The sequence below is a fragment of the Anser brachyrhynchus genome (genome assembly GCF_964034855.1).
Source record: "Anser brachyrhynchus genome assembly, chromosome: 1".
NCBI lineage: Eukaryota > Metazoa > Chordata > Aves > Anseriformes > Anatidae > Anser > Anser brachyrhynchus.
The window spans coordinates 140,160,623-140,180,577 of record NC_137694.1 but is presented as its reverse complement, the minus strand read 5'-3'; the positions used below and the strand labels follow the sequence as shown (position 1 = coordinate 140,180,577).

The 19,955-nt window shown below is 47.7% G+C and overlaps 1 protein-coding gene across 4 annotated transcripts; it reads left to right on the top strand.

Annotated features, from left to right (window-relative positions):
* Positions 1-4,808: 4,808 nt before the first annotated feature.
* On the top strand, positions 4,809-18,415 carry LOC308192081 (regucalcin). Of its 4 annotated transcripts, none has more exons than XM_080585258.1 (7): positions 4,809-5,275; positions 5,800-5,964; positions 7,910-8,092; positions 9,411-9,626; positions 10,962-11,093; positions 16,991-17,145; positions 17,971-18,415. In XM_080585258.1, the coding sequence occupies exons 2-7, from the start codon at positions 5,802-5,804 to the stop codon at positions 18,019-18,021; spliced, it is 900 nt and encodes a 299-aa protein (XP_080441384.1). In that variant the 5' UTR covers positions 4,809-5,275; positions 5,800-5,801; the 3' UTR covers positions 18,022-18,415. The 4 variants fall into 4 exon arrangements, with proteins under 4 accessions (XP_080441384.1, XP_080441383.1, XP_080441382.1 ...); XM_080585257.1 differs by lacking the exon at positions 4,809-5,275 and adding an exon at positions 5,356-5,564; XM_080585256.1 differs by lacking the exon at positions 4,809-5,275 and adding an exon at positions 5,557-5,638.
* The last annotated feature ends 1,540 nt before the right edge of the window (positions 18,416-19,955 follow it).

The window sequence follows — 19,955 nt, the reverse complement described above, 5'->3', positions numbered from 1 at the left end:
CAGAAATGACAGATGTGTGGCTATTAAAAAGCAGCCTCAGATGTTCACACTTGATGTGATACCTCACTGATACCACAGGCGATACCTAGGCTGGGCGTGCAGGCTGTGGGGCAGAGAGAGGCGTGTGGTAACCGTAGCCTTCAACACCGAGTGTTCAAAGCCTGCCTCCGCGAGCTGCAGGTAATCTGACAAAGCAGTCATCGAGATCGGTGCGAGCTTGGGTGATCCGAGTGCTTGTTATGGTTTAGCACTGCAGGGAATTGACACATCTATTGAGAAAACATGCTTTTGATGTGAATTAACGAGCAAATGGAAGCTGCTTGCACAACCTGGGAGCTTGGTATGCAAGGGAAGGATTCCAGGGAAGGGCAGAGATGGAAAACAATGGAGTGCCTCGGTGCTGCTGCTGTAGGAATGAGCGAAGACTTGCAGGGCTCTGGTTTCACGAGGTGCCATGCTGCTGTTTCCGTGTCCTCCTTTGTGCCAGCATCACGGCTGAACAGACTTTCGCCCCCACGGGGGTACAGTTCTGCAATGTTACTGCTTGTCAGGACCGTCCTGGGATAACCGCTCAGGCCAGCGCACGTCTCAGCCCCCGGACTTGTCTGTGGGGATGCGTAACAAGCGGATTGCCCCGACAGCAAGCACAGCTTTGTGGAACAAAACGTTTGTTTTTTCCTCCAGAAGTTTCACAGCAGCTGGGGAGTTGTTTTAAAACAGCAGATGCGTGTGCATCTTTCTGTTCCCGGAGTTAATCCCTCCGCACCGAGCCTAGATAAGCCTGCCTCGTTGTGTAAGGAGAAGCGGCCTCAGATATTGGCCCATTAGTTTCCCTGCCTCTGTGAGTAAAGCTTCCAGGTAATCTCTTTTTCTCCGGCGGGCTTCTGGTGGCTGGGGACCTGTCCTGGATCCGCCTCGCCCTGCCCTCTCTGCCTTTTGTTCTGCTCTGGGCTGGGCCGCCCGCCCCGGCCATTGTTTTCCCCAGAGCCCTGGCGCGGGTACCTGCCTCACCTGGGCTGCCTTATCTGAGGCATTGTTTGAAATCTGCTGGGCTCGCTGATGACACCTTCACGGTTTCTTTTAACCCAGCCATCCTCGAGACATTTTTACCAGTTTCTGTCAGTTTTTCCCCGGGTGCCGCTCCACCCGCCCTCACGGCTGGGATGAAGGGCGCATCTTTGTGGGGTGCCCCAGTGCCTCCAGTTCGCTCGGCTGGCCCAGCTGGCGGGCCAGGGTCCTGAGGGAGGATTTCAAGCCTAACACAACAGCAGCGTCCAAAGGAAGACGTCTTCAGGAAACCCAGTCAGCCAAAAACCTTTGAGCTTGTGACTGACATCAAAATAGGCCGCTCTTTTTTTTTTTTTGTGGCCTCAGCAGCCACCAGAAGCCCACTGGGGGTGGCACCTACAAAAAGAGCGGGTGTTGGGTGCTGTTTGGGAAAAGGGCTTTGGCTGTTCCTTTAGAAATGCAGGTCCTTGTGAGGGGATGAGATAGCTGGGGGGGGGGATCATTAAATGAGCCTGTTCTTAAAAAAACGGCCACTGCCACCTGAAATGGCTGTGTCTGGTGGCATTCCTCTGCGGTTTCGCCTCTCTTATCTCGGGGTGGTGCTGCTCCAGCATCACCGGTATGTTAGGCCTCCATTTGCATCTGGTTGGAGGGAGCCAGACAGGTAGTTCCCCTCCTCCGAACCTGATTCCTCAGCCATTGTTCTGTTATCTCCTCTAAAAAGGTGTCTGGGCATTGCCTTACCCTCCCGGGCCCAGCAGTCCTCCCTGGCTTAAGGAGGAAAAAGGCAAAAAGCTGGGCAAGCGAGGTGCTGCAGAAAAACCGTAAGCAAGTCCTAGTTTACGCTGGTCACAAACAGCTAACACAGAAACCAGACTTCTCTCAACTTGCCTGACTGAACGCACTGAATTAAGCTTAGAGCTGTTGTCCCAAACCTGCAGTTAATTTGAGGTTTGCTTCTGACTTGGGCCTGAAGAAGGGCTTGTGTGCCTGAAAGCTGCAAACACTGAGGGCACTGTTGCCGACTGAGGCCCTTGAATGAAAGATGCTGCCTCTCCCTGAAGTCTTGGCTCCCTCGCACAGCCTCCATTGTGCCTATCGTTTTGCAGCTGCCACGGAACAGATCAATGCTCTTTTTTTTTTTTTTTTTTTCCTGAGGCAAGCAAAATGCAAATGCGGGGCACATGGGGTACAAAGAGCAGGAAAGTAAGACATTAACGCAACATCTCTTGGCCAGGCTCCACCGCAGAAGGCTTGCCCTTTCTGAAGCACGCTATTTCCTGCTGCTCGGAGCGCGAAGCAGGGGGCTGGAAAGGCACGGCTGGACACTCGGGCTTTGTGAGACGGCCTAGGATGGCAGGAACTAGCACAGGCAGGTGCTGCGGCGGTACTGAAGCTGGAGGAGCACGTGTGAGGGATGTTTGAGAAACTGCAGCGGGAAGGGCCACATAACGTCTGGTTATAGCACTGCATATACAGTGTGAGATGCTTTGTCAAGGGACTGTGTCCAGCATGCACGAAATGCTCCTCAAAGAAGCCCGCATAATGCATGTTAATAAATCAAGGGTACCTTTGCCAGTTCTGTGAGAGAAACTGGACTTTTAAGGATAAATGCTCTGGTATGACTTCATGGTAATTTGGTGCAATCCCCTTTAGAAAAGATTCCCCATTTAAGACTCATAATCCATTCTGCATTAGCTTCCTTAACAGTACACTAGCAGTCTGTGTTAGACTTGATGTATAAATTTGTCAGTGGGCACAAGTCTGCTGTTAACAGCTCATGCCACCTTCTCCCAAGGAGAAGCTTGCAAAGCAGGTAAATGCTTTGGCAAACGTTCAAACCCAGTGACCATTTGAAGACGTGATTGTGATCACCCAGACCAGTAAATGCTTGTGACTTCTCAGCAGTTGCTCTCGGACCTACCTGATGCTAACAAATAAAACCTTGATGCAGACACACGAGCTCCTTCCAAGAACTATACCTGGCAGAAAACAAGTGTGTGGCAGCACTAGCTTTTGCTTTTCAGCCAACAGTTCACAGTGACTGATCTTAAATTTCTACTTCTTGCTTGCTTGTTTGGTTGTTTGTTTATTTGTTCTCCTAGACTGTGGTGTTAACCTGTAGAGGCAAACTCCCAGGTGCACGCTGTGGTTGCCCTTGTGGGTGTCACAGCAGGGCAGGATTACACACAGCCTTGGGAAGCGGGACACTTGTGGCCTTGCCATCCCCAGCTGTAGAAGAGGCCTGATGTGGGCTCAGGTGCTCGGGGGGAGCTGTAGGAAATGGCGGTGCGATCTGTGGCCTTTGAACTTTGTGCCGGGCGGAGGTAGGGCCTGCAGCCTCCCCTCCTTTTGGTTAAAGTCACAGGGGAGCACCTGCAAGCAGGGAGGAGGAAGGATGAGGAAGCAAACCAAAGGAAACTAAAGATGAACGTAAAAAGATGGAGGAGGCTCTAAAGATGAAGAAATAACGAGCTCATGCTCATGGCAAAGAAGGAAGAACTGCAGCCTTCCAGGAACCTGCATAAGCAAAAAGTGTTTTCTTTTTATAAGCCTTGAAAGTGCCTACCTCCCCTTCTTGCCTTATGGCTGAGGGGATTTCTGTGACACGTGGGGCCGTCGCCCAGGCTTGCGGAGCATTTCCTGAATGGTGAGGAAGGTAATGGCTGGCGGCATGCTGGGCGATGGCTGCAACCTCACCTTGGGCGACCTCTCACGTCACAGATCTATTCCTCGTGCTATTAGTGGCCGTGATAATACAAATGCATGGGAGGGGGGTCTGTGAGCCCCATTGAGCCCTGGGCGAGGGAAAGGTTCCCCTTCCCCTGCTTCCTGTAAAACTGGAGGAATAAGTGTGTGAGGAGCCCTACCACGTGGATAAAAGGTGGGCCCGCTGAGCCACCAGCTATCCCCTTAGGAGGCCACAGAGATGCCATGGGCTCCTTATCGCTAGCTGTGTGGTAAATGCGGTGGTTGTGACAAAGCAGTGGGAAGCCTTTGGCAGCCACCTTCCCTGCCCTCTTCCTTCCCCTGGTAAACCTGTGCTGCCAGAAGGACCCAGCTGTCACGCTTTGTGAAGGCTTTCATGAATGAAGGAACCCGTGAATTGCTCCCTGTTTTATTTTACCTTCCAGCGAGCCTGGGTTAGCTATTACAGCAAAGGCAAAAGAGAGGAGTACCGTGCTGTGTAACTAGAGATCTAAGTTCAAAATACTTGTCACTTCGGCAGAAGAGAGAGTTTGTGTTGTAACCTGGAGCTCACAGGAGCTGTTAATTTTCTCCCAGGGTGTGTGCCAACACACAGCTTGTTTTGATGCCTCCAAACCATGCTGGCAAATGCCTAAGTCAGCAAGGAGCAGAGACCCGCCAGGTGGGTTGCGGGTGTGAGCATCTCTCGCTGGTGATGTCAGGAAGATATTGCATGAGCCGTGCACATCCCAAATGGCCTTGTGGCATGCAAGGACACTGGGAGAGCAGCAAACGTGGCTGAGCTTTTAAAAAAGTGGCAATTGAATTTCACTGTACTTACAAATTATCCATTAATTCCTTTAATTTATTCATTTTTAATACCTCTTCTTTCCTTGTAAATTGTATGCAAACAAACAAAAACCCAGCAGCTACTGCAGTACTTTCTCTCTGGATGTGTGTTTTCTGTGCTGGCAGGCAGTACTAATGCGCTTGCCTCAGGTCTGGGATGAAATCCTGCTGTGTGTTACATGACACCACAGCAGGGACAGAAAGAGAAAAACTGATGCTTAGCATAGGCAGCAGTAATGCTACACGAGCCCATAAAATAAAGAGCCAAACTACTCAGGCAAGATGACAGTAGGCTGATAGGCAGCGTATCGGTGTTACACTGAGGGAAGCCTGCATGAAACACGTCTTGGTGAGGACGTGTCGCCCGTCAACTTCCCAAACAGAAAAGCAAATGGAGCCGAATGAAAACCAAGATGCGAGTGCCTGACGCATGGATAGAGGTAACCCAGTAACTGCCAGTAGGAAGATGTATGATTTGTGAGGAGCTGATGAAGCCTGTAATGGGGGCTGTGACCAGGCGGGAAGACCTGTGTGGGTGCCGCTGGAGTAGCGGGGCTGCCAGAAGGGCCGGAGCCCGGTGAGGGGCAGGCTGTGGAGCAGCCACGCTAACACTGGAGCTTGTGGAAAGGAGCAGCTGGCACTGCCAGGAGCCACGGGACACGCAGCGCCGCCAGCGGAGCCATTTTTATATCATGGATCTCTCCGGGGGCGACTGGACCCAAGCCAAAAGGTAATCCACCGTGTCACGGGGCGCCGGCGCTAGCACAGCCGGGCACCCCAGCCACAACACCCACAGGTTCCCCAGGGCCACGGAGCCCTGTCGTGATCCCACGGCCCCCACAACCCCCATGGGGCCGGGGGCAGCCTCAGGGCCTCGTGTGGGGCCGCGGGGCCTCGGGCCGGGCCTGCGGAGCCCCGGGGAGGGCCCCGGGCCCCGGCGGAGCGCGGCCGCCCCCCAGCCCCCGCCTCCCGCCCCATAAAAGCGGCGGCCGGGGCCCGCGGCGCCCTGCTGGCTGCAGGTAGGGCCGCGGCTGGCGTGTCGCTTTGTTTTCTACTTTATTTTTTATTTTATTCCTAACGACGGCGCCCCGCGGTGGGTGGGAGGAGGAGCGGCCGGGGAGGGCCCGGTGAACGGGGGGCGGCTGCGCGGGTCCGGGGCTTTTTTTTTTGGGGGGGGGGGGGGGGGTTGGTGTGGGAAAAGGGGGGCACAAAACGGGTCCGTGGTGAGCAACCGTGCGCCGTGCCGCCCCGCAGGCATGTCGTCTGTCAGGGTGGAGTGTGTCGTGAGCGGCGGCTACGGCATCGGGGAGTCCCCGGTGTGGGACGAGAGGGAGAGCGCGCTGCTCTGCGTCGACATCACGGGCAGGAGGGTTTGCCGCTGGAGCCCCGGCACCGGGCAGGTGCAGGCTGTGCCCCTGGGTAAGGCGCTGCCGGGCCGGTACCCGCTTTCTTCCGTAAGGTAACAGCGATAGCAGCCAGAGCCTCGGTCGTGTATTTGTCCCTGGAAGGAGCAGGCGCGCTAACCCGCGAGAAGAAAGAGCCGCAGGTTTGCTTCTCGGTGTGGTGGCGTAAATGCTCCTCTGTCTCAACAAAATCCCTTAAGTACTTCAGTTACGTGGCTTTTAATATTTCTACCATTCTGTACTTTCCTCGCATTCAGCACCTCTTGGTGAAAACCCCTTGCTTTTGCCCACCCGTAAACTGTTCGCATTATCCACAACAAACTGATCCAGACTTTCCGCCCTTAAAATTATCCCAGATACCAGCCTTCAGGGAAAGGGAGGCCTGATTTTGTTGTTTCCCAAACTTGCTTCCTCTTACCCTGGCCGAAGGAGCACCCCCTAACCCAGGCCTTCTCTCGGAGGTGCAGTGCCTTGTGCGTGGCCTCTCTGGAGATGCAGAAGGGATAACTGAACAGGGGGAGCTGAAGTAGCTACTTCTCTTTTTTTTTAAAAAAAATTCCTTCAATTTCCTCTGTTTAGTAATAAAACAGTCATAATTAATAGCTATGCCTTTGAGAATAGTGTGATTAACAGACATAGGAAAAAAAAAAAGAACATTTGCAGAGTGCCATGTGATTAAAATAGTGGGTTCTTGTCCGAAGTGGGAAACGAGAGGGAAGTGACTCGTCACTGAAGCTTACGGAGAATTACGACAGCCCCATGGTTAGCAGTACCTTCAAATGCCCTTTTCTGCTCCGCAGGGAAAACACCGCTACGCACATACCCGTGCTGGGGGGAGACCTTATGGTCACTTTTCTGCCCGGCATAAAATGGTCTTGCAAAGAAATCCATTCCTGTGGATGCTGCTTAACAAAGCCCTCTGCAGGCTGAGCCAGGCACCAGGGCTGGTACGCTCACTTATGCTGCATTTGTGCAGTGACCGGGGGGGTGGCCGTATCCATCTTTCCAACCTGATGCACCCCTTCCCCTTGTGGTGCTGTGCTGTGAAGGGGAAAGAGGCACCCACTCGCCCAGCGTAGGTGAGCCCAGACCACCAGCAGCCTCAGCAGCGTGCTCACACATCTCCTGTGATGGAGTTATCCAAGTTAGACCCAGAATTAGCGGTGCATCCCAGCTGCTTGGGGAACTGCGTGTGTCCTGACAGCTGTCCTCATGCATAAGCACGTATGCGGCTGGGCAGTGCCTGCGTTGGATTTCTAACACAGAGGTGGCCTGCTAGGGCTGCACAGCAAAGGGGCAGCCCAAGCCACGAGCAAGCAGCAGGAAGGGAGCAGCTCCTGTCATCAGCAGCAATGGGTTAAGGGGGTTATAAGCATTAGTGAAACTATTACCTAATTATACCTCTGTAAAGCTATAAATGCAAGTAATGTTATTTGTCTTTTTTTTTAATTAAAATGTTGGGGATCAGTCCTGTGCATATTCCTAAGTCTTGTCTGGTAAATACTATCCCAGATTTTATTGCTCTATTTAAAGTTGTTACTCCTTACATTATACCCGATTGAGGCTTTTACAGAAATACTATCTTCACACTCATTTCTTTTTCTCTCTCTCTCTCTTTTTTTTAAAACTAATTCCTTTATAATAACCTGCAATTGAGGTTTTACTGCATAATAGTGTAAACTAACCGTGGAGCGTTTACTAATTTTCTGCTTTGCTTTAACCCTTGGAAAGCTCTGCCACTCCTCAGCGTGTTTTTGGTGCTGCTAGAGGCATGTCTGAACTGCACGGCATCGTGACCTGTCGCAGTGCAGTTTTGTTGATAGAAAAGTAGGTTGTTTCTCATGCCTGTGGTCTGACTGAGTCCAGCGTGAACTGCTTGCATGTCTAAAGTGAGCGGCAGCTGGGCAGGAAAGAAATGTCTTCACAGCACGTGCCTCTCGTCCATTGCACCCTGTTTTTAGATGCCCCTGTGAGCTCCGTGGCTCTTCGGAAATCGGGGGATTATGTCGTCACCCTGGGAACCAGGTTCGCTGCTTTGAAATGGAAGGAGCAGTTGGTAACCACCATCGCTCACGTGGACAAGGATAAACCAAACAACCGATTCAACGATGGGAAAGTGGATCCCGCGGGGAGGTATTTCGCAGGTATGCTGGGTCTGCTGCCTTTCTCCTGCTGCTCCCTGCTTGCCCTGCTCCTCCCCTTAGGTTTTACAGACCACATGCAGTGATCACTTGTAGATGCAGTAAGCGTTCATTCCTAGTTGATATATATATATAAATACGAACTACATAGTTCATGTTATATATTCATATTTGTAGCTTGTAGATCAGATTTTATTCTTCAAGCAGAGTTTAACCCCATTTAGAAATGCATTTGTATCACCTGGCCAACATCTTATCAGGACTATTTTTGTAAAAAGAGGCCTGCTATTAGGAGCCCACCTAGTTTCAGGCACTGACCTTGTCTCCTCCTCCCTGTTGGTGTACTGGTTTTGAGTGCTGGTAAAGAGCCAACAGAAACACTGGAGAAGAGAAGGCTCAGGGTATCTTATCCGTGGGTATGAGTACCTGATGGGGGTGGTGGTAAGGACGACAGAGCCAGGTTCTGCTTGGAGGTGCCAGTGACGGGACAAGAAGCAATGGACATAGAAGTTAAGGAAATTGTGTTTAAATGTAAGAAAGCTCTTTTACTGATCATCTATTAGGATAGTCAAACAGTGGCACAGGTTGCCCCCAGAGGCAGTGGAGTGTCCATCTGTGGAGGTATTAAAGACTGGCCACGGCCCTGAGCAACCTGCTGTACCTGACCCTGCTCTGAGCAGGGGGTGGGACTGGATGATCTCTAGAGGTACCATTCCACCTCAGCCACACCCTTATTCTCTCTCTCTCTCCTCCTGTTTTTAAAAACACCGTTCTGTACATCTGCTGTGTAGTTAGGTCCCCGGGTTTACTTTAACTTGCTTTTACAAAGCTTCTCAAGAACCAGTCTCAGGTGACAACCTAGAACCACAAAGATGAGATTTGTTTTTGAAAAGGCTTTTGCAAAGCTAGTTCTAGGTGACAACCTAGAACCACAAAGATGAGATTTGTTTTTGAAAAGGCTTTTGCAAAGCTAGTTCTTAGGGAGGAGGAAACTTTTTGCAATGTCTCTTCTATATAAAATGTTCAGGTATGTTGGAAGATAAATGCTGCCCACACCTTAATTTTTGAGTGACCAAGTAAAGCATGTTGCAGAAGTCACACTGCATGCCATTTCTGTCACAGTTCAACAGACAAAACAAAGGCTCTGTGTTGAAATCTGCTAAGGGCAGCACTTCTGAAATCTGCCTTTCTCTTTTGTTTTTAACTCAGTTTCTTCCTTGATTTTCTGAAACCCCCCTTCCTGCTGCCTTCTCCTTCTGGCAAACCCTGGGGAGAGCCCACTCGCTCTGAACATGCTTTCCTCCCCTTTGTCTCCACACAGGTACGATGGCTGAGGAGATTCGACCTGCTGTGCTGGAAAGAAACCAAGGCTCTCTGTATACACTTTGCCCTGACCTCTCCGTAGTGAAGCACTTTGATCAGGTGGACATTTCTAATGGGCTGGACTGGTCGCTGGATCACAAAACCTTCTTTTACATTGACAGCTTGTCCTACTCAGTGGATGCCTTTGATTATGATCTCCAAACTGGAAAAATTGGTATGAATCGTCCTATTTTAAATCACGCACTTGTGCTTGAAGATTGTGGTGTTAGTTTTCATGCTGGTTATTACCAAGAAGATGAATTGTGATCTGAGATTTGAGAGCACTTCTTCAGAATCCTCTGTAGAACAAAGGAGCAGAAGCCATATCAAAACTCATTTGTGCCCACATAGGCTACCGTCTCAAACTAGTCAGAAGCTGTTGCTAATATTATAAAATATTTAAATTGCATGATAGAATTTGAGTAGTAGTCTGGAGTACTGTTATTAAACATGATGTGTATCTGATCTTCCTGTGTAAAAAGGGCAAAGTGTTTCTTGTTAGATTTTGTAGATGGTTAGATTTCTGTGGCTGCATGAGCCTGTCTTTTGCAAAACCTCTGCTAGGCTTCTTTAGATTTTTTTTTCACCCCATTTTGTTTTTTAAAACCTAAGCTCTTAAATAAAGATCGTGCAGACAGAGCTAAGCAACAACTGGAGAGCAGTAACTCAAAGCTCTTCTTCCTTCATTTATTTAAAACAAAACAAAACATGCCCTTAAGGGCTTCTACAAGCTTGGGCAAAAGAAAATTCCAGTGACTTGGACTAAGAAATTGCTTTTGAATACATGGGCTGCAGAATTTTGCTTTAAAAGAGCCCTGTAAATTTCAAATTCAGTTAGCTTTAACAGTGTGAATTCAGCGTTATTTTAGGTATAGCATCTTGTCCTGATGTCTCTGCTATGTTTTTGGTTTGCAATTGAATTTTTCGTTAGGAAGTGGTGTGGTCCCCCCCTTCTTTTTCTGTGGGCAATCTGATAATCCCTAGGAGCACAAGGGAAACTCATTAAAAGTATTGCAACATATGAGAAACATTGAGGTTGTCAGAGCATAAAATAAACAGTGTTGGAAAGTTGGTTTTAATCTTCTTTAATAACAGTGGATAAAAGTTCAGATAGAACTATTTGTTTTTAAGCTGACAGTGTGCCTTTGAAGTTGATGCTTTTCCTAACTCTCTGTTTATATAAACTCTCAGTTTATATATCTGAAGGTCAGCTTTGTGTTGGAACAGTGATTATTGGCACGTTCCAGCAATCTGTTTGAAAGTCTTTTCTGTTTGAAAGTTCAATTTCTCTGACTGGAAGCAACCCATACTTCAAAAAATCCAATCTGCTTTTAGAATACATAGCTCATGTTCTGAATATATATACATGTATATATATATGACGTTAATTTATTCAGTTACTTATTTAATTTTGTAAGTAGGGAACATGAGTGGTACATTAGAAAAGAGCATCAAAAAAAGGAACTACATTGTGTAATTTATTTATTTATTTATTTTTTCTATCTTGCAGGCAACCGTAGGAGTATATACAAACTGGAAAAAGAGGAGAGCATTCCTGATGGGATGTGCATTGATACGGAAGGCAAACTCTGGGTAGCTTGCTATGATGGTGGGAGGGTGATTCGTCTTGACCCAGAGACAGGTAAGTCCTTGCCAATGGTGGACTTGAATTCTGCAGAATTTAAACAAAGAAAAAAGATGCAAGGAGTAAGGTTTTGTTTTTTTTCTTCCCTCAACACAGAAATGGTACGACTGTTCTTTTTAAATAATTATTTTTTTCTTTATTTATTTTTTCTTTTTATTTAGCAGTTTTATGTCTCTGCTCCTAAAAGTTAGCTTTGTAAATAAGTCTCCATTGTTCCCAGCCTCAGTTGTGTTGGAAAAGATAAAGTTGCTGTTGGATTACCATTATATGTGCAAATTGTTTGAGTTAGAATAGAATAATTAGTTGAATTGGAAGGGCCTTACAAAGATCATCAAGTTGAACTGCCTGACCACTTCAGGGCTAACCACAAGTCAAAGCACAGTAATGAAGGCATTGTCCAAACGCCTCTTGAACACTGACAGGCAAGGGCAGCAACCACCTCTCTAGGAAGCCTGTTCCAGGGTTTGACCACCCTCATGGTAAAGAAATCTTTCCTAATCCCAGCCTGACCCCCCAGCACAGCTCTGTGCCGTTCCCGTGTGCCCAGGGAGCAGAGACCGGCACCTCCCTCTGCGCTTCCCCTCCTCAGGGTGCTGCAGAGAGCACTGAGGTCGCCGCTCGGCCTCCTTTCTCCAGGCTGGGCAGCCCAGGTGTCCCCAGCCTCCTCACAGGACGTGCCTTCCAGCCCTTCTACCAGCTCTGCTGCCCTCCTCTGGATGCTTTCAAGTACCTTAACATCCTTTTTGTGTTGTGGAGCCCAGAACTGAACACAGTATTCAAGGTGAGGCTGCACCAACACTACACAGCATATACTGTTTTATCTCACAGCTGATAATTTGTCCAGGATGCTGTGAGGGACGGTATCAAAGGCCTTACTAAAATGCAGAAATGTTACATCCATCGCCTTCCCTTCATCCACCAAGCAGGTGACCTTATCATAGAAGGAGATCAAATTACTCAGGCAGGGTTTTCTCTTCATGAACCCATGTTGACTAAGCATGATAATAGCTTTGCTCCTTAAATACCCATTGATAGCACCCATCTTCTTCATGACTTTTCCAGGGACTGAGGTTTGACTAACAGGTTTGTAGTTTTCCAGGTCTTCTCTCGTACCCTTCCTGTAGATCAGTATAATGTTGGCTGGCTTCCAGTCAGCGGGGACCTCCACAGACTCTCAAGACCCTTAGTAAATTGTTGAGGCTGGCCCAGCTATTACATCTGCCAACTCGTTCAGCACTTTGGGGTGAATCCCATCAGGCCCCATGGACTTAGGAACATCCAGCTGATACAAGTGGTCCCTGACAGTTTTGGTGGCCACAAATGGAAAGACATTGCTCCTCCTGTCACAGTCCTCCAGCTGAGGCCACCTACTGTCACCTCTCCCACGAGGCCTTCTCTATTCTCAAACAACAGGTTTAGGAGGGGCGCTTTTCCTTGTTGGCTCACTAAGTACTTGTGACAGAAAATTATCTTCAGCATGCTTTTGGAATTCCCCAGACTTCCTTACTGTGCCAGTATGATACTCCCAGTTAGTGTTAATGTCTGGGAACTTGAAATCTGCCATAACGATAAGGGCAATAGATCCAGAGACTTCTGGTTGCTTATCAAATAGCTCACTCATGCAGTCATCCTGGATGGGTGGTTGATGGTAGACACCCACGATGACATCCTCTTGCATCTCTCAAAGAGTTAGCATCCTCTCACGTCCAGTGTTCGCCTTATTGATGATAAATGACATGGAAAAATATGGATAAGCCATGAAATTGCAAAGATGACTTAAGCCATTTCATGTCTTGCTTTTTTTTAGCATGGTGTTTTTTTGGGCTATTTACCTAAAGTTAATTCAAGCCGCGCATGCCACTGATGCCAGAAACATTTTTTTATTGTTGAAAATTATTTACGTGATAAATTTTGCAACTGAAATCATAAAAGTATATTTAATAGACTCCGTGGCATTTTATCATTCCCACAGTAATGTGTCTTGGGCACACCCAAGACATTATTGAGCCCGTCACGTGTTGCTGCTCCCATTTCAACGTTGGTGGTCTGCCAGGCATCGTTTAGTCTGGGTATAAATACTTGTGAAGAGAGAGAGACTGCACCACACTGTCTGCAAGGGGCTGGTGGGTGAGAATGGGAGCTTGGTTTTGACAGATTCCAGACAGCACAGGCTGCACCGAGCTGCGTTTGGGGTCTCTCAAACCCAGGTCCTGCCCTAACAGAAGTTGTGGGGTTTTGTGAGGCTGCAGGCTCAGGGATGCCAGCTTCCCTTGGTGCGTGCCTCTTCCATCCACAGCACGCTGCAGACCCCGGCACACGTGTCAGGCTGCCACCTCTCTTCCAAATTCTGCAGAGCCTCTTAACTGAGGCTCAGGCAGTGTTTTTCCCATCGCCGTTTTATTTATACCCATTGAAGGCCCTGCCAACCTGTGGGACTTCCTCCTGTCCTGCAGAGCCTGCTCCACAAGCCCGGTAGGATGAAGCTTCAGCTGGGAGATCCCAGCAGCTCTGGGACCTGTTTCTGGTCCCTCCTCCTAGAGGGCAGAGCACACCTGGGCAAGCTCCAGCAGCCCTGTGAATACCCTCACGGAGCAGTGGACTTTACCATTTTCCTCCCTTGTTCCCTGTTTGTACCTTTTTCCTTGTAGGCTCTCACCTTTTTTTTTTTTTTTCATTTTTTTTCCCTTTCCTGCTCCCTTTTGGAGGGAGGTAAGGTGTTTTTTTAGGGGAAAGCTAATAACAGTAGTGTCCATAAGCAGATGCATAGGGAAAATGTAAGAAGAGGGGAAGTGGGGTACACAGCCTAATGCTCTCCCAGCTTCCTCCTGTTTTCATCTCAGGGTCTTCCTGAGCTGGATGTGGTGTCTGGTGCACCTCTAACTGCCAGTGGATTTCTCATCCATGAACTCGTTCTGTCTCCCTTCAACCGTGTGAAGCCCTGAGCACCCATGGCGAGCAGCAGCAAGGAGTTTCACAGGCTGCGTGTCCGTGTCAGAAGGAGCCTTCTTTCTTTTAAAGTAATCTGTAAAATCTGCAATTTGCAGAATTCTGAGGGAATTGTAACTACTTGGGGAGACGATCCAGACAGGTTTGAAGATAACTCCTTGAAAACCTCTCTTGCAGCACAATAGCTAGCAAGCACAGCTGGGATGGCTGTCAGATACATCCACTGATACAGGGCTCAGCTGAAGCTTGTGGGGGATTTTCAGGTCTCACTGATAGCAAAGCTTGGATTATATTTATAGGAGGATGGGCGAGGCGATGTGTTTGTTTGGCATCTTTTCTAAATGAAGGCTCTGAGGGTCAGGGTGAAGTGGCTTTTCAGTTCGGGGCTTCTTTAGCCTAGATGGCTGCCGCCCTTGGATTCAGGCTGTGCTGCAGAGAAAGGCTGTGCTGGCTGACCCCACTGGCTGCGCAAAGGGCTTGAAAGGGATGTCTAACTTGCATGCTGCCAAGTCTTCTCGTACCTCTGGTCACGTCCAGTGAACTTCCAGTTTTATGAAACCGTGCCTTTGAATGAGGAATTAGATATTTTCCAGTTCTTCCTCATCGGTGTGTTTCATATCCCTCAATTGTACGGGGTCCAAAGGATTTGCTAAGTGTCTCTCATCTATAGGTACCAAGCACAGGTAAATAATTCTTCAGGTGGATTTCAGGGCATCCAGGTGCAGATTTTCCTGCATCTCCAAGAAGTTGCTCATCTCAGAGTTTTGTAAACAATATCTTCTAGGCTGTCTCTGCTAAGACCACTCTGCAAGCACAGTCAGGGTTTCTCCCCTTATTCCAGGGGTCATGCCTCTTCTCCTACAGCGCATGTTTTCTCTCTCTGAATGCCATTCTTGCTCCTTTTTGCCCAGACTTGCTGTCAGCCAATTTCTGGGGTGGCCTCTGGAGTGTTTTATAAGACACCGTGTAACCCACATAGCCATGTAATCCTTCTACTTCCAGCTGAGTGGATAACCACAAAGTGCTGCTGGTGCCAGTTGGCAGGAGCATTGTCTTGGAACTCGGTTTGGTCCTCGTCACTCCCAAGCAACGGACAGGACTTTCTCCTTCCCAAGTTTCTATATATTTTGAAAAATTTGCTCTTCTTAGGGGAGAAAAGGAGGTAACCAGATATGCCTATAATCTCTGACAATCTAAGCACCATTACACTGATTGTGATTGTGATTTTTTTTTTAATTTTGTTTTTTACTTTGGCCATTGTGGGTGGGTCAGTGCCAAATAAGCTTGTTATACAACATCAGGAATCCCAGAGTCAGACTTCCCTGGCTATTACATACAAGAGGCTCTTTCACCGCTGCTGGCTTGCTATTTTCTTTCATTTATTTTGGAGTTAAAAGCAAAGCAAATTAAAAGTACCCAGCCCATGTGTCAGGGCATTCAGCAAGACAAAGACAATTCCATTCATCCTTCCCAGTCCCGAGTTTTGGATAGACTGGTTACATTCCTTCTAGCAAGTAAAGTGGATCAGGAGATCTCCCTTAGTCCTGCACCAAGTAACTTACTGCAGCTTATGTTGCACAGCCAGGCTGTCTCCCCACACCAAACCAGAGCCCAAACTGTCCGTTGGGAGCAGCAACCCCAGCTAGGTGGGGTCTGAGCCAAAACTGAGCCAGGACTGCACCAACAGCTCAGTAACAGGGCCCTGTGCTCACCCGTGCTTGTGCCCTGCTTAGTGATCTGGTACAGGTGAAGCCATTTGGGCTGTGCTTATGTACATTCACTGCAGTGCTGCTCATTGCAAAAGACCAAGGCACAGATTGTTGGGTGAGGCAAAAGGTTTGGGGCACGTAAAAGGAAAGACGAGGATACTTTGATAAACACACCCTAGGAAATGGTGCCCAGCTCTGGAGAAGACCAAAAACTTCTCATAGGTGTTAAGTGGACCAAACTTTCCGTTTTCTTTCTCATATCAAAGTTCCCATTATCAAAGTTTCTGTCCCGTCGTTTCAACATGCCGTTGACCAGTTAGTTGCTGTAAAGGGACCAAGCCTTGTGCACACATAAATGGGGGGCCAGGGAAATCACATATTTTGTATGTGATCACATATTTTTGTATTCATGTGCTTTAGTGTATTTCCAGAAAGAGAAAGTCAATTGTAGGTAAATAAAGCAGGCGTAATGGGTACAAGCCATTATTATATTGCCCAGGTTTGGGAGGAATTGTAGAAAAATTTGCTTTGAAGCGTCTCAGCAGTCTTCTGGTTGATGCCAGGGGCAATCCGTTTACTGCTGTCATTAGGATGGTAGTTATTTGTTGGTATAATAAATGCATAATATTGTTTATGGTTGCCCCGAGTTTTTTTGTAAACTTCAGACGTGTCCCATGATCCCTATTTTATGCAAGCTTAATTTGAAAGGCTATTGAAATTTCAAGAAAATCTTCTAGGAATTAATCTTCCCTAACTTCAGGCGGTAGAGGCGTAGTGAGAGTTGCACGAGCTCCGCTCGCTCCGGGCTTCCTTTGTAGTTAAAATAGAGAAGTCAGCAGGTCTAGGGCGTGTTTCGTGTGACCTGTTTTAAGGAGGAATTAAATCCCATTTCCATTGCCTGTATGGGCAGCCTAGATGATGAGCTCAGATGTAGATGTCTGTGCTGTGGATGTTAGCATTTAATTAGAGGACACGCTGGGTTTTGGGGCGGGATTCATTTGTGATAACTGAGATTGAAACTTGTCAAGTGATACATGGTCAACAACCATGTGGTTTACAGAAGTCTGCCTTCTTTGTCGCGGTGCTCATCAGTATGCTGAAGCACAGCATGAGACCTCCCTAGGCCCTGGGATTCGTTTTTGTGGAGCACCTGGCTCCACATTGGTTATTCGCAATAATTTGTTTAAGTTCCTTGCTGTAAGTAGACAAACAAGAAACAGCATGAGTGTTTTTCTCCAGGAAAAAGAATCCAGACTGTGAAGCTTCCTGTTGACAAGACAACTTCCTGCTGCTTCGGAGGAAAGGATTATTCAGAAATGTATGTGACTTCTGCCTGTGACGGGATGGATAAAGAGTGGCTTTCACGACAGCCGCAGGCTGGTGGGATTTTCAAGGTGAATGATTCTTTTTACTTTCGTTTCGGAAGGCCATTCTTTTCCTCCGGCGCTTAGACAACAAGTCAGTCGGAGTGGTGGGAAGTGGGAAGAGGGTGGCTGTTAGAACATCAATAATACACGTTAAGCTATTCTTCATATTTTTGGTTCTTGTTGCAGAAGGAGAAATTTAAATGTGTTTAGAGATTTGAAAATGCTTTTTGGTTTGAAATTTTTAACTGGTTACATCCATACTAGCACGTAAAATGGACCAAGAAGTGCCCCGTAGGTCCTGCAATATGTGGCATATTGTAGCTGATACTGCAAATTTTCTATGCTATCATCTCTTTCTACTGCTCCCCCTCCCAAGAGAGAGTTTTCTGTTTGTTACAGGAAGAAGATGGTTTGTGTCCTAAACAATGGCAGATAAAAACGTCCGCTTTTATTTACTCTCTACTTAGTTTTAACTAAATTCTCTCTTTAAAAAACGTCACTTTGGTATTGTTTTTTTTTAAAGCCCTAGTCTTCCATATAGGTACATACCAAAAGTTACATTGTAAAGTGCAGAGTTAAGGCCTAGCAGTATCTGAGAAGAGGCTCTGGGGGAATGGACGATGGACTGAGGAACAGACTGTGGCCTGTGATTACTTAGCTTTAGAGAAGGAGCACAGGTTGAAATTCCAGGCTGTGATGAGCTGCAGTATACAACGTACAGTAGCATGTCAAGTTGGACACGGTCCGTTTCTAAATTAAAGCATGCCTGGTTTTGAAAGAAAAGCGAGCGTTTGGTAGTGGTGACTCATTGCATTTATCTTTTTTCTTCCCGTCTTTTTTTTTTTTTGATAGATAACTGGGCTAGGGGTGAAAGGAATCCCGCCGTACCCATTTGCAGGTTAAATGCACGCTCTTCAGAATGGAGTCCAGAAGACTGACTGACTTAAGCAAGACAAATCAGAAGGTCTTATGTGGGTGTTCAGCATCTTTTGCTTGAAACCATGACACGATTACAATATCTCATCAGGAAAGGATGAAAAGCTAATGAAATACATGGAATATTTTAAAACTGATCTTTTTTTATTTTAAAACTTTTTAAACTCTATTACTTTAAATATCTGATGGTATTTTTTCTGTTGTGGTAAAAAGACTCTCACCCTAATAAACTATGGAATATTGTAAGTTTCTTCTCTAATGACATAATTTGTTTCAGTAGTTTTTATTGTTTATTCTCCTGCTTCATTTGCAATTATAGTATAGTGATTTATTGATTAAACTACTTGTAGTGACTCTTTTACGTATTTTCTTGAGTTTCTCATAAAATATCCATTTTTCCCATGATGTTTCCAGCAACAGAAACATCAATACTGATTGCCGGGCATCTGCAGCTTCCTTTTTACGTTACAGTTTTACAGCCCTCAGCTGTGGTTGTGCTTAATTGATCTGCTGGAGCCCATCATCTCTCCCCACCACGTCATTACGTTGCTTATTTTGTTTCAGATAAAACCAAACCTTTGCAATCGAACCATAACTTTGCCCATCCTTGGAAGATCTCATCCTGTTTTGGGGAGACCTGCGGTGATAAAAAGTATCAGGTGTTCTTGGCCATTTGTGTTTTGAATAAAACCTTGCCTGCACATACCTCCCACCCACTGGAACAGACACTCCCAGAGCAGCTGGCAAGGCTGGAGCCCATGTGCCCAAGTGGCAACTGCTTCCAGCAATGTGCAGGAAAGGGAAGTTTTGTTGTAATTTCCTCACAGTATCTTTTATAGATGGCAGCCTTGCTGGATTTCTTTTTTGCTGGTAACTTCAGGCTTGCCTGTGCTGAAACGACTGATTGAATCTCGGGTTGTAAGCTGCAGATTTTGCTCTCGACATGCTATATGTCCCCATGCTTGTGTACTGTCACCTGCAGGTGAAATAGCAATCGGTTCTGATTCTGCTGTGTGAGCTTAATCCACCGACTGTGAACAAGAGAGCCTGTGGCTGTGCGTTTTCTCTGCATCTAGCTCCAAGAATGGGCACACCGTGGTTTTCCACTGTGTCTCTCCAAGTCTGTTGCAGTTGGCTTCTCTCTGCTGGATCTGCGTGTGTCTCCAAGCCCCCTGAGCGTGCAGTGGGTGACTCGGCAGCTGCCCGGCTGCTGGATCACACCAGGTCTTCAGTGCTGCTTTTGACCGAGGGGCATGCAAGTCACCCTTTTCCCTCACTAAAGTGTGTGTGGGGTAAGTCTCAGCTGCTGGAAGAGCGGGAGGTTTAAGCAGCTCACTTCAGGGCAGGTGAGGAGCAAGGTGATGAAGGAAGCTGGGGCTTCTTCAAGTGTCCACTGTGCCTCCACTCGCTTTACACGTGGCAAGGTAAACTCAAAACAGAGTAGAGTGAGGGCGTATGAGGTGAGGGAGATGGAGCGTGTGGCTAATTTAGGGCCGTGATCTCCGAAGCCATGAACCTAGCGATAGCGGCAGCTCGGGAACTGTGCCGTAGGGCAGCTGTGGTTGAAGGCTAATGGATGGCCGGAGATGCAGCGGAAAATAAATAGGCACAAGCACAAGTAAGCTCCCTGTACCCTTACTACCACGTTGCAGAGGTTCCTGCACTTCAGTTTGTATCTCTCGGGTGTCTGACTCGAGTCTCATGACGGAGCACCCGATCCCCAAACGGGCTCAGCAGCTGCCGCTCCCTGGCCTTTCCCTGCCGCCTGCCGGTTCCCTCGGTGGGGAGGCTTCCCGGCTTTTGTTTAATCCCTGCCCTATTAGCGGCACGTACCTCTCTGAGCAAGGACTTATGCTGATTTAAATTGGGGTTGAGCAAGAGCGCAATGACAGGAGAAGCTG

Excerpts from the sequence above, each read along its gene's own strand:
- LOC308192081 (XM_080585258.1), top strand. The coding sequence starts at position 5,802 with ATGTCGTCTGTCAGGGTGGAGTGTGTCGTGAGCGGCGGCTACGGCATC. Across the intron at positions 5,965-7,909 it reads GGTGCAGGCTGTGCCCCTGG|ATGCCCCTGTGAGCTCCGTG; the intron begins GTAAGGCGCTGC and ends CCCTGTTTTTAG. Across the intron at positions 17,146-17,970 it reads AGGCTGGTGGGATTTTCAAG|ATAACTGGGCTAGGGGTGAA; the intron begins GTGAATGATTCT and ends TTTTTTTGATAG.